The following is a 17,825-nucleotide window of genomic DNA, read 5'->3' on the forward strand; positions in this document are numbered from 1 at the left end:
ACGGGTGGGCTTCAGATCCTTTAGCAATGGGTTTGCTGCCCTGTTAATGGGTGGGCGTGGCCATGGTGGGCGTGGCCTAGTCAGGGCATCTGCACCACGGAGGCTTTCCTTGAGCTTCTGGAGGGCGAAAACAGCTTCCTCTGGGGTGCGGGAGGCCCCTCCTCTGGAAACAGGCCCCTTTCCTGGGACTTCCGGAACCTCCGGAGGCCCCATTTTTTTTTGCCCCTCCCAGATCTTCTGCGCTTACCTGGAATGATGAACAGGCTGTGCGGAGACTCCTGGGAGGGGTGTGGCAGGGTGGGCGTGGCCAGCCAGAGGTGGCATTTGGGGATTTGCCAAATCATGGCGATCCTTGTCTAGAGGATTGCCCGAACCCTGCCGAACCCCCAGGAGCCCCACCCCCTGCCTAGAGCATGAATCTCCAAACTTGGCAACTTAAGACTTCTGGTACCTTCAACTTCCCAACATGGCTGTCTGAGGAATTTCTGGGAAGTTGAAGTCCACAAGTATGAAAGTTTGCCAAGTTTGAAGACTCCTGACCTAGAGGATAGGTAGGTTCCATTTCTCCTTGAGCTTCACAAGTCCTCCCAAAAAAAATGCTAACCCCCCACCCCAAAATTTGCATTGTGCCTCCTGTTGTTGACATCCTCCCCAAAACCAAAGTACCACCTCCAAATCCCCAAAGAGGATCAGTCCAGAAAAAGGAGAAGAATGTACAGGGATACATTACGTTTGCTAGGTTTGCTCTGAGACGAGGAAGCTAAGTTCTCCACCGCTACTGGGCTGGTACGTTCAGAATCGTTCTCCTCTGAGCTTACAGAAGCTCTGGGCTTTTTCCTGGAAGCACACAAAGTCCATTCAGGAGTGGGTGCGGTGGCCTAGAGGTGGAGCTCTCGCCTCACATTCAGGAGGCTGTGAGTTCGATCCTAGCTAGAGGCTGATATTTCTCTCTCTGGGCACAGTGAGAATATATCCGCTGAATATAACTCCGCATTGGTAACCAGGAAAGGCATCTGGCCAGAAAACACTCAGCTCCGTTCAGTTGCCCAGGCTCCACCCCGTGAGGATTATGGGATCATTAAATGATGAACAATAACACAAAGACCATTCAGCAGATCAGAAGGAATGCAACCCAGATTAAAATCTTGGCTTGGCCATCTTTTACGCAGCAGACTTAATTCTGCCTGGTGGCTCAGCAGATAAAAAGCATTGTGATTAACACCAGCTGTCTGCATTATTGTAAATTCGAATCTCAACCAGGCTCAAGGTTGACTCAGCCTTCCATCCTTCTAAATAGGTAAATTGAGGACCCAGTTTGTGGGGGCAATAAACTGACTTTGTATAAATATACAAAAGGATGAAGGCTATTGCTTAACGCATTGTAAGCCGCCCTGAGTCTCCGGAGGAAGGGCGGCATATAAATCATTTTTTTTTTAAAAAAATTCATGTTTCCTGGGTCAAAACAGACCATAACACAATTGTAGGTTTGTAAGTTTTTTTTTTTTCCTTCAGATTTTGAGATCCAGGACTCCATTTGAAAAATGGAACAATTAAAAAAAAAACAAACAATTGAGAGGCAAAATATGCCCATTATGAAATTTTCCAGGCAAAAAAAAAAGGCATATTTATTGAAATCTCTTTTTTGATGGGCAGCGGAGGAAGCATCTTTTAATCCCAAATGTTCAGCCGGAGAAGGGGAGTGTATTTCATTCTGAGCAATTTGGGACATTTGCATAAGGACTTCATTATGCAAATGGAACAAACGATGCCATTTGGCATCCTTTATGGAAGGAAGTCACCCTGTAAGTCTGTCATTTAGATAATCGTGTCGTTAGGCCAATAATAGTAATTAGCGCGGAATATTGGTTTGTTCCACGCTGTGTCCATTAAAATGAAGGCCCTGATCAAAATTTCATTGCACTGGAATTGATGGCATGTGAAAAATAATGACTTTACAGGTTGGGATTTAAAAAAAAAAAGTCAGAATGATATGGAAATTCAATGGGAGTGATTTATGAAAAAAACCAACAATATAAATTATCCAAAGTTTGCTTGTTTGTTTGTTTGTTTGTTTGTTTGTTTCCCTGACTTACCCATCACTCAAGCGGAGGAGAAAGTTGAATTGTATCAGTACACAAAGGTGACACTTGCTTCTCATCTGTGAACACGATACAACATGAATATCAATGGAAAGATAATTTAATCAAGAATGTAATGCAATCACTTTTATGAAGGATTTGCTATTAGAATAACAGTTAACAGTATAAAGATGAAAAGTGAAACACGGAGAAAAAAACGAGATATACAAAAATTATCACCATAGAAAAAAATGAGATATGCAAAAATTATCCCCATGTCAGTTAATCCTTAGTTGGGTAACCTTTAGCATGAATGAACGGGCCTTACAAACGTCTTCCCATGGACTGAATCAAGTCTTTGAGTTTTGCAGCTCTTCTAATGTGAAACCAAGATTGAAGGATGGCTTCTATTAACTGGGTTTTATTGCTGGGTTGCTTCTGACTAACCCAGTTTCTTTAGTTGGCTCCATAGATTTTCAATTGGGTTAAGGTCTGGGCTATTCCCAGGTCATTCCAGCAGTGGAATAGGATTATCTTGAAACTCCAAAAAAAAAAAAAAAGTGGTGTTATTAGCCATCAAACCTCAAAAATACGCTTTTACCAAAAGGTTTCCACAATTTTGGCCACTACTGTAAAAGAGCTTCACAAAAGGCCCCCACTATTAAGGACAGGATTTAATTTTTAGTTTTCCCAAAAATAGGAGATGCACTTCCCAGTTCAGACTCTGGAGTCAAAAATCATCCAGGTTTTTGTATATGTCTTGAGGAGTTTCTAAACTAGGATACCTTACCTTTGATAAGCTGTTGCTGCTTGAATAAAATCTTTCGGATTTCATTTAACCAGGCCATCTTCAGGTTCAAAGGTTTGTGCCTAAGAGAAGATGGTAAGATCTAATATCAAAATTCCTCTTTAGAATCCGGTTAGAAACATTCAAAAGAACCTGAATTTATTTCCCCTCTCGGGAGTGGCCTTCCCACCTATACAGGTGTGTATCGATAGAAGAGAATATTTATAGCTCAGGGTTGAACGGAGTATGGAGGGGTCCTTGGTGGACTCTGAACTTGATCGTTTTCTTGCAGATATTTCTTACCCAAACTAGGTAACATCATCAATGTTGGATGTGTGCATCTCAGAGGTGGGTTTCAGCAGGTTCTGACCAGTTCTAGAGAACTGGTAGCGGACATTTTGAGTACTTCGGAGAACCGGTAGTCAAAATTCTGACTGGCCCTGCCCCCATCTATTCTCTGCCTCCCGAGTCCCAGTTGATCGGGAGGAAATGGGGATTTTGCAGTAACCTTCCCCTGGATTGGGGTGGGAATGGAGATTTTACAGTATCTTTCCCCTGCCACGCCCACCAAGCCACACCCACACAACCGGTAGTAAAAAAATTTGAAATCTACTACTGGTGCATCCCCCAGCAAGTCAAATCACGCCAAGGAAACAGTCATGATTTTGCAAACTGTGATGAAAACTCAACCAACTTTATAGAACTTAATCAGCAAAGTTTCATATCATGGCAGCTTTATTTGAGCTTTATTTATTTCATCCTATGGAGAGCCAAGAACTTGCTGGTTCTCCTCCAGTAGGTGAAATTTGGGGTTCGGTTTCAGAAATTTCAGATCCTTGTCCCTCAATGTCAACGTTCCAGAAGTTCCAGGAAGGCTACCTGCACAACGTAGACTTCTTCTCGGCCGCTGTACCAGATCTCAAACTTGCGAGGGTCTCCCTTTACGTTTTCTGTGATTCCAACAGCATTCATCTAAAAGAAGGAAGAAATTCACATGCTGATCTTGAATGAACAACTTTAGCTGGTCATCACCATCCTGTGGGACCTTTCCATCAATCTAGCTTTTATTTTTATTTATTTTTTATTTAAAAAATGACTACTGACCAAGAGTGGAATTTAAAATTTTTAGCAACGTTCTCTGCCCGATTGCTCGGTGGGCGTGGCCATGGTGGGCGTGGCCTACTCGGCCTCCCGCACCATGGTGTGGGAGGCATTTTCACCCTCCCCAGGCACCAGAGGCCTTCCGGAGGCTGAAAATGGGCCTGTTTCCAGACTTCTGGAACTTCCAGGAGGCCCGTTTTTCGTCCTCCCAGAGCCTCTGCGCAGGTGTTGCACTTACCTGGCATCCAAAATGGGCCATGTGGACTCCTGGGAGGGGCAGGGTGGGCGGGACCAGCCAGTCTTTGCAACTACCAGTTCGGTAAAATTAGCATCCGGTTTGTCCGAACCGGTCCAAACCGGCTGAATCTCTCCCCTGCTACTGACTCTCCCTTCCAAGTCTTCCTTACAGTAACTTCTTCTTCTCCTTCTCCTTCTCCTTCTTCTTCTCCTTCTTCTTCTTCCTCTCTCCTTCCCCTTCCCCTTCCCCTCCCCCCCCCTTTCCCCCTTCTTCTTCTCCTTCTTCTTCTTCCTCTCTCCTTCCCCTTCCCCTCTTCCCCTTCCCCTTTCCCCCTTCTTCTTCTTCTTCTTCTTCTTCTTCTTCTTCTTCTTCTTCTTCTTCTTCTTCTTCTTCTTCTTCTTCTTCTTCTTCTTCTTCTTCTTCTTCTTCTTCTTCTCCTCCTCCTCCTCCTCCTCCTCCTCCTCCTCCTCCTCCTCCTCCTCCTCCTCCTCCTTCTCCTTCTCCTCCTCCTCCTCCTCCCCTCCCCTTTTCTTCTTTCTAAACAAGGAAAAGCTGGGAAGATTGAAAAATTGGCTGACTGGCCTAGTTATTCCAGACTGCAGGCTGCCAAAGCACCAGGCTGAGTCATCGGCCAGGGGCAGAAGATGGCTAGATGAGTCACGTCATGCAAACACGGCCCTCCAGCCCGCTTTTTCAGAGCTGCTTCATTGCATCCCAACCCTTGAATGTCAAGCCAGATAAACAAGGCTCCTTGTAAATACGAACAGCGACGTTCAGAGCTCCTCTCGTGCTTGCGAATGACATTTTGTACCGCCTGTACGCACAAAACAACACGGGCAGGAGGAAGACGGAGACATTAAACAAACGGGACCATCTGGGCAACCGTCTGTTCTCTCTTTCTCCTCTGCTTTGGACATCGTCTTTCAGCCACTGTGATAGATGGTCTCTGGACAGCCTTGGCCAATCGCAAGGTTGTCTCTGCAAATGAGTTTTCCAGGCACGGCTGGATAAACAAATCAGACTCTCAGCTGGAGGCATCTGATGGAGCTACGGACGTGTCCAGATGCCAAGAACAGCCAGGCCAAAAAAAACCACAAAACTCCCCACCAATCCTGTCCTCTTTCCAAAAAAGAACTTTCAGGTTTTCGTTGACAGGTCGAGCAAGGAAAATGATGCATTGGAGAGCAAAGCCAGAGCAAAAGAGGGGAACGAAAAAGACAGAATGAGGAAGGTGTGACAGGAAGCAAAATGGGAAATGTTTTTGCCTCCAACCTGGAGAAGGGAGAGCTTTTGGGTTTTTTCATAATAATATGAACAAGCCCATTGTGATTTTATGTCAATGCCTTATTTTACTGCCACAGAGACAGTCGGCAGTCAATATTTCTTTTTTCTTTTTTTTTCTTATCCTCCCTCACTTCTCTTCCCCCTCTTCCTCCCCATGTTTTTTTCCTATTTACTTTCTTATTTCATATCTTATTTCATTTTATAAAAAATGTCTTTTTAAAAATCTAACACCTCCACTCTGGACCTGATGCTGCCTATCCTACTGATGAAAATACCGTGTTTCCCTGAAAATAAAACCCTGTCTTAATAGAATAGAATAGAATAGAATAGAATAGAATAGAATAGAATAGAACAGAACAGAACAGAACAGAATAGAATAGAATAGAATAGAATAGAATAACAGAGTTGGAAGGGACCTTGGAGGTCTTCTAACCCAACCCTCTGCTTAGGCAGGAAACCCTACATCACTTCAGACAAATGGTTATCCAACATCTTCTTAAAAACTTCCAGTGTTGGAGCATTCACAACTTCCGGAGGCAAATTGTTCCACTGATTAATTGTTCTCACTGTCAGGAAATTTCTCCTTAGTTCTAAGTTGCTTCTCTCCTTGATTAGTTTCTACCCATCACTTCTTGTCCTGTCCTCAGGGGCTTTGGAGAATAGCTTGACTCCCTCTTCTTTGGGGCAGCCCCTGAGATATTGGAAGACTGCTATCATGTCTCCCCTAGTCCTTCTTTTCATTAGACTAAACATACCCAGTTCCTGTAACCGTTCTTCCTATGTTTTAGCCTCCAGTCCCCAAATATATTTTTTTGAACCCCGAAATAAGCGCTTGGCCTTATTTTCGGGGAGGTCTTGTTATTTTGTGGAGGTCCTATTATTGTGTGGAGCAAGATGGGTTTCCTCTTGCCCATCTTACCTGATTTCCAGCTCTGTCTCCCTAACCCTAACTAGAGGAAATGGCGGGGAATGGCTGCGCATGCATTTAAATATTTTTGGGGAGGGCTTATTTTTGGGGAGGGGGTTATTTTAGCGCATGCGCTCAAAAGCCCGATTGGGCTAATTATCGGGGAGGTCTTATTTTTGGGGAAACAGGGTAGAACCAGGATGCTGGAAGCCGCCCGTATCCGAGCACTCGGCGTTTCCTTACTTTCAGAAAGTGCTTGAAGCTGTAGGACGACCTCTTGTCGTAGCTGTCGCAGTGCTCTTCTCTTTTCTTACAGAAGACCAGGGCTTTCTCGTAGAGGAAGAGGTGCCTTTGCATGGGCTTGAAGCGAGCCAGGTCCTTCATCTTCGTCGGGCCCTTCCGGTGGCCCACCCACACGCTGAAGGACCCCTGCATCAAGACTTTGCCAAGCTCACCGAGGTCTCCCTGGAAGAAAGGGGAAAGATTTATATCCAGCCCTTGCTTTGCAAGGCCGGGCTTTCCTTTGAGACTCCTCGTTTGCTGAAAACAGACCCCGAGCACAAGGTATTAAGAAGATAGAGGAACCGTTGCAGAATTTAAAGATATGACTGTAGAAAATATGATTTCTGCAATAGAGTTGTCAAGGTCTGGAATGCCCTGCCTCATTCAGTTGTCTCAGCTACACATTTTCATGGTTTCAGTCACAAGTTGACTTCCGTGGAACCTTAGTTCATACTTAAGTGGTCAGTAGAGGGGGCGTGCATAAGGGCTCTAACGTGCCTATCGTCCCTGTCATTCAGTGGTGAAATCCAAATTTTTTTACTACCAGTTCTGTGGGCGTGGCTTGGTGGGCATGGTATGGCTTGGTGAGCGTGGCTTGGTGGGTGTGGCAGGGGAAGGATAGTGCAAAATCTCCATTCCCATCCACTCCAGGGGAAGGATACTGCAAAATCCCCACTCCTGGGGGAAGGATACTGCAAAATCCCCATTCGCACCTAGATAGATAGATAGATAGATAGATAGATAGATAGATAGATAGATAGACAGACAGACAGACAGACAGATAGGAGATAGAAAGACAGACAGACATAGATAGAAATGGATGGATGGATGGATGATAAGAGGATAGATAGATGATAGATAGATAGATAGATAGATAGATAGATAGAGATAGATAGATAGATAGATAGATAGATAGATAGATAGATAGATGATAGGAGATAGAGACAGAAAGACAGACAGACAGACATAGATAGAAATGGATGGATGGATGGATGGATGGATGGATGATAGAGGATAGATAGAGACTGACAGACAGACAGATAGACAGATAACTATATAGAGATATATGATATAAAATTGACTGAATATGCAATCTTTGTATTTCCCTTTCTACTTCATTTCCCTTTTGTGCTCCATCTCCTTAAATTTATTGAGATGGAAGATGGGAATTATCTGGAGATCCTCCTCCTCCCGAATGGATATTTCTCTCTGCTGAGAAAAATCTTACATCGTAGCCAGTGATGGAAATCTGATGCATGGAATCATTGACGGACTTGACCAAATCCAGCATGGCAACTAAAGCTTCTTGCAGCTCCTCCACACCTTCACAGCTCGTGCTGTACTTCAGCAGCTCCTGCAAATTAAAAACAAAACAAAGCAAAAACAAAAATAGAGTTGGTTAATTCTTAAAAAAAAATTCCTCAAGGGAATTTCCAGTAGATTGCAGAATCCTCCAGAAAGTAGGAAGAAGGTTCAACATGGAGCCCCTTTTTCAGATCTCAGCCAAGGTTCTCCATACCTTGAGAAGCAACTGGTACTTGGTTAACCTCTGCACCGGTTTGAGCAAGTACGAATCCAGACTGAGCTTATGTTCTAGCTTCTTCTGGCACTCCTGCAGAAGAAATGCAATTTATTTCCCATTGGGAACATGGACACCCATCTTTTTCAACTTGGATGTCCACCAAATGGGTGGAGGCAGATCCCCAAATTCCTTAATTAATAGGGCTCCCGCTGACAATTCTGGAATTTGAAGTTTCCCCGCAGCCAGGTCTTGCATCTGAAGTCTACAAAACTCTTAAGACGTTAAGACGAAACTTGAGGGGATGGGCCTGTGATCGAAACTCAGGATTAAATAAGGTAAAGGTAAAGCTTCCCCTTGCACATATGTGCTAGTCGTTCCCGACTCTAGGGGGCGGTGCTCATCTCCGTTTCAAAGCCGGAGAGCCAGCGCTGTCCGAAGACGTCTCCGTGGTCATGTAGCCGGCATGACTCAACGCCAAAGGCGCACGGAACACTGTTCCCTTCCCGCTGAAGGTGGTCCCTATTTTTCTACTTGCATTTTTTACGTGCTTTCGAACTGCTAGGTTGGCAGAAGCTGGGACAAGGAACGGGAGCTCACCCCGTTACACGGCACTAGGGATTCGAACCGCTGAACTGCTGACCTTTCGATCGACAAGCTCAGCGTCTTAGCCACTGAGCCACCGCATCCTGATTAAATAAGAGTGGGTACCAATAAACATTTAGCAGCTCCAATTTTAAAATGCTTAGAAACGCCTCCAGTTATTTATTTATTCAGTTGATATGGTTGCCCATCTTAAACAAATGAACCTAGGCGGGTCAAAATGATCAATCAATTGATTATGTGCCATCAGATTGCTGTCGACTCTTAGAGAACGCGCACATTTCTTCCATGATCCTCTCTCCCTAACAGCAATTAACATTGGCAGGGACATAGCCCCAGGCAGACACAAAATAAATAAAATAAACAATTGTCTGTTGGGATAAAACCTCGATCACCATCAATAAATTTGTCTCAATGTACCCATTTCACAGGTTCCAACTGACTCCCCCATCCAGAAACATAGACAGGGCAGGAACAACATTCCCTCCCCCCCCAAATATATTTGAAACATTCAACTTCTCAATCTGCAGATCAGGGTTTTCTACCCTTCTGTCTCTCTCTCTCTCTCTCTCTCTCTCTCTCTGTGTGTGTGTGTGTGTGTGTGTCTTCTCTCTCTCTCTCTCTCTCTTTGTCTCTCTGTGTCTCTCTCACTCCTCTCTCTCTATCTCTCTCTCTGTCTCTCTTTCTTTCTCTTTCTCTTTCTCTCTCTCTCTCTCCTCTCTCCTCTCTCTCTCCTCTCTCTCTCTCTGTCTCTCTCTCTCTCTTTCTTTCTGTCTCTCTGTCTCTCCTCTCTCTTTCTCTGCTCTGTGTCTCTCTGTGTCTTTCTCTGTGTGTGTCTCTCTCCCCCCCCCTCTCTCTCTGTGTCTCTGTTTCTGTCTGTCTCTCATACACACACACAAAAATGCCTTGCAACTTAATGGTTGAGATATGCATGCAAACTTTTGAAGAGTTTGCATTTCGTTTCTCAGAATGTCTCAGGGGAGCCCCTAAGATATAAAAGCCACCCCTCTCAAAACTCAATCATAACTCCACCCACATTCTCAGCAGATTCATCCATGGAAAAAGTCTAAAAATGCATTCCCTTTATTGCACTCGCAATACCTGGAAAAAGAGGCTCTCGGCGTACTGCCTCCAGAGAGATTCCGACTGGGGTTTATTCTGACAGTACTTCTCATACATCTGAAAATCCTCCCGCTGCAGAAGGGAATATAAAAATACAAAGACAAAAAATCGACGTCTAAGTTCAAAGCCTGCAAGGGAGTTTCTAGAGTTAGCCAACCGCAGAAATGTCAACGGTGTCCCTAGCCCCTTCGGGAACTACTGATTTTCCAACCTTGGTGTAAGGGGACCCACAATCGGTTTCAAAAAGGTGCTTACAAACCCTTTCCAAGAAGCAGCACCCAACTCTCTCTGGAGCTTCAAGGCAGCTCTCCAGATGATGGAGGAAGATACTACACAAAAGGGAAAAAGGAGGAAGGAGAACAGATCAATTTCTATAAGGAAAATATTAGACTGTGCAGAAATGAATAGATTAACGTTAGCGATTAAGGAGAAAGAGCAAACTGGATATTATATGATATGGGAAGTATTTTATCAATGGTTGGAAAATAAAAATGGAGTTTGGAAATGAAGGAGACCAAAAAAATAAGTAGAAAATATATTGAATAAGATAAAATAAATTGAATAAGAAATTGAAATGAGAATAAAGCTAATTAGAAAATCGGGGCTGCTCGAATACCATTTTAGATTGAACTGAAAAGGGAAACAACAGGAGAGAGGGGAAGGAGTAGAGAGAGAGGATGGGAGAAGAGAGGAGAGGAGAAAGAAGAAAGGGAAAAGGAGAGGAAGAAAAGGGAGGGGAAAGAGGAGCAGAGGAGAAGGTCAGAAGGAGGGAAGAAGGGAGGAGTGGGGAAAGAGAAAGGGAAGTAGGAAAGAGAAGGAGAGGAAGAACGAAGGAAGTAGGAGGAGAAAGAGGAAGGAAGAGAAGGGGAGGAGAAGAAGAAAGGTTGGCGTAAAGGTAAAGGGTAAAAGAGCAGTCCCGAAAAAGTAAAAATGAAAAATGAAAGTTAAAAGAAAAGATGAATGAAAAATGATCGAAATGACTGTACATGTAAATGTGTTTATGAGAAATAAAAATAAAAAACTTTTTAAAAAAAGGAAATGAAGGAGACCAAAAAAATAAGTAGAAAATATATTAAGATAGAGATGTAAATAAGATGAAAATTGTTAGCATATGTACGAAGAGAATAATGATATTTGATGTCAATATGGTATTATTGCTAAAAGATACTAAGAAGAAAATGGAGAGTTTTACAATATTTAAATGTTTAATATGTTTAATATATTATAATGTGAAAGATGTGATAAATGAGGAACGATGTAGCACAGAGATGTTTGTACCCAGACAATACACTGCATAAGGAAAGATGGAATGCTTTTTCTTTGTTTTTTTTTAAAAAAATAAAAAACTTAAAAAAAAAAGAGAGAGAGAGAGAGAGAATAGATTAATTTCCTGAATCGATGATGAAGTCCAAGGAAAAACTTGAAGAAGGTGCCAGCTTACTTGTTGTGGAAGTCATAAATCTCAGGCATGTTTCCAAAGAGAACATCTCTGCAGCTTCTCAAAAGGGGCGGTAAGAGGAAGGCCATGGTGGGGTTGTCCATCTCAGCTCGGTACCCCTGCCAACAGCATCACCCAATTTAGCATTTAGGCAACCTTAATATTGAGTACCCTGAGCCAAAAAGCAGCATTAGGCACGCAACGTTTTTCAGCGGTAGGATATTCGGCTTCGTGGCATTTAACCTTTCATTTTCCTTTTTTTTTTTTAAATCCAAAAGTACCTTCTTAAGAGCCCGTGAACCATTCCAAGAGATCTAATTTTCCTTGGCTGTGTCAAATACACGAAGAGAAGTCCACGTTGGCAGCTGGCTGCTTCAGAAACTGGCACACAATTCAGACTGTTCCACTCACATGGCAAATATTTGCACTGTCTCTCTTCTGATCTGCAGCCAAAGACTTAGCATCTCCCTAAAATTCCCGGTCTATTGCTTGACAGTTTCCAGTCTTTGGCAATCAAAATCATTTTGACTTTGGTAAACCAAAGTCAAGGCATCTTCGGAAAAGGAGATTAAATAAAGGAGAATATTTGTAGCTCAGGGTTGAAACGGGGGAAACCTTGGTGTTCTCTGAGCTTGGGGGTTTTCTTGCAGATGTTTCATTATCCAAATCAGTGCTGATCTTACCGAGTTTGGGTAACGAAACCCAGCTCAGGGAGCACCAAGGAAGGACCCTTCAGTAATTAAATCCAAGGAGAATATAATGTTCAACGGCTTGGAGAAATCTTCAGGATTATTTTGGTTTGCTAAGAGATGCGTTATTGCTTAACGCATTGTACGCCGCCCTGAGTCTCCGGAGAAGGGCGGCATATAAATTAAAGCAAAAAAAAAAAAAAAAGTGATTTAAGATGGAGAAGAAAAAAAGAATTTTTTAATGGTGGCTAAATGTTTATGGAGATTCTCAGTTATCAAGGGCATGGTTGTCCCAAAGGTACTTTTTCAAAAGGCGACTGGACTTCGTTTTTCCTTGAAGACGTTTCGCTTCTCATCCAAGAAGCTTCTTCGGTTGAAGTTCGTCAAGTTCTTCAGTTCAGTTCTTCAACCGAAGAAGCTTCTTGGATGAGAAGCGAAACGTCTTCAAGGAAAAACAAAGTCCAGTTGCCTTTTGAAAAAGCACCTTTGGGTATGGTGGCCAAGTCCCTTTAACACTTGGTATACCTGGGAATATGGGAAAATCAGTGGAGGATGGGCACAGAAGTAGAATGGGAACACTAGATACATTTAAAGGAGCAGTACGGTGGAGAGGTGGCCCTGGAGTTGGGCGATCTTATGTTTGTAAAAAAAAAAAAAATCAAAATAAATAAATAAATACTCACCATCAAAACTGTGAAAAGTTCCTCGACATACACTCGTTCGGTTTGTATCAGTTCGTGTATGACATGGCTGGAATCAAACCAAACCCAAAAGCATCAACAGACGGCTCTACAACTATTTCACGAACCAACTCACAAAACAAGAAGAGGGGTCCTTGGGAGCACGTTTCATGACCCAAACTAGGTAACAGCATCAGTGCTGGTCCTAATGATCCCAGTGACTAGCACTGGGTCATGACAACCAAGCTCACAAGTCCCCAAGGACCCCACAGTCGTCTCCTCCTCCTCTTCCTCTTCTCCCTTCTAGCACTGATGATGTTAACTAGGTTGGGTCATGAAACATCTGCAGAAAAGCAACCAAGCTCAGAGAGCACTAAGGACCCCATAGTTATCTCCTCCTCCTCCTCCTCCTCCTCCTCTTCCTCCTCCTCTCCCTTCTAGCATTGCTGATGTTACCTACTTTGGGTCATGAAACATCTGCAGCAGTGGTGAAATCCTGCCGGTTCTGTCCGGCTTGCACGAACCGGGAGCGATGGCAACACGTGGTTCGGCGAACCAGTAGCGGCCGCAATGCAAGGCTCCGCCCACCCGCCCGGATGTTAAAACCAGGAAGTAACTCGTTTTTGACCCTCTGCACATGCGCAGAAGGCTTTGTGCATGCGCAGAGAGTCAAAAATCGGACGTGACGGTGGCGAACCGGTAGGGAAGGTAAATAGATTTCACCCCTGATCTGCAGGAAAGTAACCAAGCTCAGAGAGCACTAAGGACCCCATAGTTATTGGCGTCTCCTCCTCCTCCTCCTCCTCCTCCCTCCTCCTCCTCCTCCTCCTCCTCCTCCTCCTCCTCCCCCTTCTAGCACTGATCACATTACCTAGTTTGGATCATGAAAAGTCTGCAAGAAAACAATCAAGCTCAGAGACCATCAAGGGCCCTTCATTTCAACCCTGAGCTACCGGTACAAATATTCTCCTTTATTGGTAAAACAAGAAGAACATCTGAATCTGGCTTTTGGTAGAAGCCATGAAAGACTTCAGCCTTCATGCTTATGGTCATATTGCTAGATTATTTTTTCTCTTATGGATCAAGAGTTTTCAAACATCTTAACAACTGATTCCCACAACACTGTCAAATAATTTAGTAAGACTGTATTACTATTATTCTTCTCTTCCTTACTAGTATCTATCTCTTCCCACATGTTGCTTGTATCTTTCAATTTATATTGTTTTTATCTGTTTCCTAGTACAATTTGATAACTTATTAGTAACCTTGACTATCACTAAGTGTTGTACCTTTTTATTCTCCTCATGTACACTGAGAGCATATATACCAAAGACAAATTCCTTGTCTTTGGCCAATAGAGAATTCTGTTCTGTTCTGTTCTGTTCTGTTCTGTTCTGTTCTGTTCTATTCTTCCACTCTACTCTACTCTACTCTACTCTACTCTACTCTACTCTACTCTACTCTACTCCAGTCCAGTCCAGTCCAGTCCAGTCCAATCCAGTCATGTCCAGTCCAGTCCATTCTATTCTACTCAATGAGCATATAGAGTAGAATAGAGATTGGAATAAATAGAGAATAGAATAGAATAGAATAGAATAGAATAGAATAGAATAGAATAGAATAGAATAGAATAGAATAGAATAACTTTATTGTCTGAATGTACACAATATGCTTTATTCTATTCTATTCTATTCTATTCTATTCTATTCTATTCTATTCTATTCTATTCTATTCTATTCTATTCTATGCTAACATGACCACGTTTGCTTAGTCGATCTAGCTTATCTTTTCAGATGAAGCAAACTTGATAGGAAGGAGATAAATGGAAAAGCCAACGGACCTTTTCAACATATCTAAGCTGTCTTCACTTTCCGTGATGTAGTACTGCAAGGAATTTCTTTTCTCTTGGTAATTGTGGACGACTTCAATCTGGAGAGGACAGATAGAAACAGAGACAATTGAGCAACAGCTCATTTTTAAGGCTGTCTTTTCATGATGGCTCTCCGTGGATTTGAATCCTGCCCTTCAGGCAGTGTTTCTCAACCTTTACAATGTGTGGACTTCAACTCCCAGAATTCCCCAGCCAGCACAAAACTTTGTGGTGGCTTCCACCGGCTTTTCATTTGGTTGTTATACGTATATCGTACCTTGCGGGAATTTTGAGATTTCCTTGAAGTTTTCTTGCCCGGTAGAGAGATATCGAAGGAAAACTTCAAACTGGAATTGAAATCCACACCTTGGACATAAAGATATGGATCATTTCTTGTTCAACTCCTCTCTTTTAAGTAAATTTGGTCATGGCAGGAGGGTGGAGCAGCCCCTCCCCCCTCCCAAGGGAATGTTTAAAAGGGAGGGGGGAAAGTCATCCAAAAGAAGGGTGATTTAGTTGAAGGTTGAAATAAAAAAAGACAGAAAAAGAATCAGACAATCTGAAATGAGTGAAAGAATGAATATATGCATGTATATGTGTATGATCTCTCTCTCTCTTTCTCCTCGCAGGAGTAATCAATCAATTAATCAATCAATCAATCAGTCAGTCAGTCAGTCAGTTAGTCAGCTGGTCCATCCATCCATCCATCCATCCATCCATCCATCCATCCATCCTCTATCCTCTATCTATCTATTTATCTATCTATCTATCTATCTATCTATCTATCTATCTATCTATCCCATCTGTCCATCTATCCATCATCCATCATCTATCTATCTATCTATCTATCTATCTATCTATCTATCCATCTATCTATCATCTATCTATATATCTATCCTCTATCATCCATCCATTCATCCATATCTGTCTATGTTTGTCCATCTGTCTATCTATACCTACCTACCTACCTACCTACCTACCTACCTACCTACCTACCTATCTATCCATCCATCCATCCATCTCATCTGTCTATCCATCCATCCATCCATCCATCCATCCATCCATCCATCCATCCATCTAGCCAGCCAGCCATCATCTATCATCATCTATCATCTATCTATCTATCTATCTATCTATCTATCTATCTATCTATCTATCTATCTATCTATCCCATCTGTCCATCTATCCATTATCCATCCACCCATCATCCATCTATCTATCTATCTATCTATCTATCTATCTATCTATCTATCTATCCTATCATCTCTCTAGCTGTCTATCCTTCCATCCATTTTTCCAACTAGTCTATTGCCTCTCCTCCTGCGATATGTGCGACAGAGGCCAGCAGTGATTGACTGATTAAATAAACTTTATATAGCTTGCTCATCTGCCAAAAGGAACTCTGAAGATCTGAAAACATTATACCTAGACAATGTGAAGATAACCGAAGATCTCTCTGGAGAGCTACCAACCAAATTAGAACAATTAAGGACATGCACCCAGTGAACAGGAACAAGTTCAATCTTTACAAAGGGGACTCTAAAGCTGACACGAGAAGCGGAGTCCAACATGAAATTATTCACTGGGGCAGCTCACCTGGGCAATGAAACATTGAGGCCAATTTTACATACTGGACTCAACGCCTGAACAGAATTAGGAAGCCACACGAGGAAAGACCTCAACATTCCACCCCATTATTTTTTCTCCTAGATTTAATATCTATGAAATTAAAAAAAAAAAAAAAAAAACTTTGGTGGAACAAAAGGAGCAGTATGCAAAAATCTAATTTGCTGTTATTTTAAGGTTGAAATATCAGGTATATAGAAGAAGCACCTGGGATGTAGCAATGGGCAAAAGAGGTAGGGAGAAAAACAGATGCGGAAGAGTGTAAACAGATATGAAGAGAAGATGTCTCATCTTCAAAGTGTGCTGTTGCAAGATTGAAAAAAAAGAAGAAGAAGGTACAAATTAGGTCAGGATTAAGAGAGAGATGGGGGGTGGGGAGCAGTGAGGAGAAGCTGGTTGGTGAAGATACAGCAGAAGGCAATGAATTCACAAATGGGACAGATGGGACTCCACATTCCTCCTCCTTTTCACTTTACCTCCATGTGGGGCAGGGGTCTCCAAACTTGGCAACTTTAAGACTTGTGGATTCTGGTTGAAGTTGAAGTCCACAAGTCTTAAAGTTGCCAAGCTTGGAGACCCCTGATGTGGGGTGAAGGAAGCCCTGGAGAACTTCCTTCAGAAGACCTTCAAGGTATTTTTTTTTTCAAAACATGGCAAAAGACAAGTTTGGAGAAAATGGAGGTGCAAAGATGGTGGAGTGATGTCATTGGCGCTCACCAATACAGCGATTCCAACCTGGATGGATTCTCCCCCCATGCAACCCCCCCACATCCCTTGAATCCCATTCCTACTTCCCCAAGGTTGCACTCTCATGAATATTTCTGGCTGATGGAACATCAAATGCATGTTACCATGTTTGGGGGAAAACAGCGGAGATTTAGACCGGGCTGGGCATTCTGGCCGGGGAGCTACAAGCTGCACTGGACGGACTTGCTTGTCCGCGAGCTTTCTGAAACAAGCCTGCCGGTTCTCAAACATGCTGCGCACGTTCTCCAACTTGATCTGGACCATTTGTATCCGAGCCTGTGGATCCCCCCAAAATAAGAATATTATAAGCAACAAGACAGGCACAGACTTCAGAGGATCATTAGAACTGCAGAAAAAACAATGGCTACCAACCTGCCTTCCATTGAGGACCTGTATACTGCACGAGTCAAAAAGAGGGCTGTGAAAATATGCCCATTTCTCCATGGGAGGTACCCAATTTTCACCTAGGTTTCATTTATGTAACAGTTACTCATCATGTGTGAGAACCTCTACACGTACCTTGAGTTCCGGTGTCAAGATGAGATGAAAATTAGAAGATAGGGCTTGAGGATCTATGTTTAAATGCAGCGAAGAGCTCTCAAGGAACTTCTCTATGTCTTGGAGAGCTTTCTGAGCCCCTTCCCGGGACTGGCATTTGTCCAGTGGCTGGTTGGCTAGAAGATACACACCTTCGTCACAACATTCCAGGGCCTAACAGAGAGACAAGGTGGATGAAGAACATCTGTGAGTAAATCAGAAAGCCCCAAACAATTATCCCATCTCCATCGGCATCTCCAAAATGCGGTGGCCTAGAGGTGTGTTTTTGTGACCCCGGCCCCGGAGGCTGATTTATC

At 43.1% G+C, this 17,825-nt stretch overlaps 1 protein-coding gene across 1 annotated transcript in view; it reads right to left on the bottom strand.

The window, feature by feature from the left end:
- MCF2 (MCF.2 cell line derived transforming sequence) overlaps positions 1–17,825 on the bottom strand; it is a 39,111-nt gene that overhangs the window by 4,040 nt on the left and 17,246 nt on the right. Inside the window, 16 exon segments of the mRNA XM_070956525.1 lie at positions 731–837; positions 2,101–2,158; positions 2,869–2,932; positions 2,934–2,948; positions 3,745–3,837; positions 6,639–6,860; positions 7,906–8,031; positions 8,197–8,289; positions 9,901–9,993; positions 10,181–10,250; positions 11,363–11,478; positions 12,732–12,798; positions 14,569–14,657; positions 14,876–14,964; positions 17,076–17,247; positions 17,491–17,682. Coding sequence (XP_070812626.1) covers positions 731–837; positions 2,101–2,158; positions 2,869–2,932; positions 2,934–2,948; positions 3,745–3,837; positions 6,639–6,860; positions 7,906–8,031; positions 8,197–8,289; positions 9,901–9,993; positions 10,181–10,250; positions 11,363–11,478; positions 12,732–12,798; positions 14,569–14,657; positions 14,876–14,964; positions 17,076–17,247; positions 17,491–17,682 — 1,666 coding nt within the window.

Source organism: Pituophis catenifer, unplaced genomic scaffold (assembly GCF_029215685.1).
Source record: "Pituophis catenifer annectens isolate HBS135680 unplaced genomic scaffold, rPitCat1.0.hap2 SCAF_50, whole genome shotgun sequence".
NCBI classification, from domain to species: Eukaryota; Metazoa; Chordata; class Lepidosauria; order Squamata; family Colubridae; genus Pituophis; species Pituophis catenifer.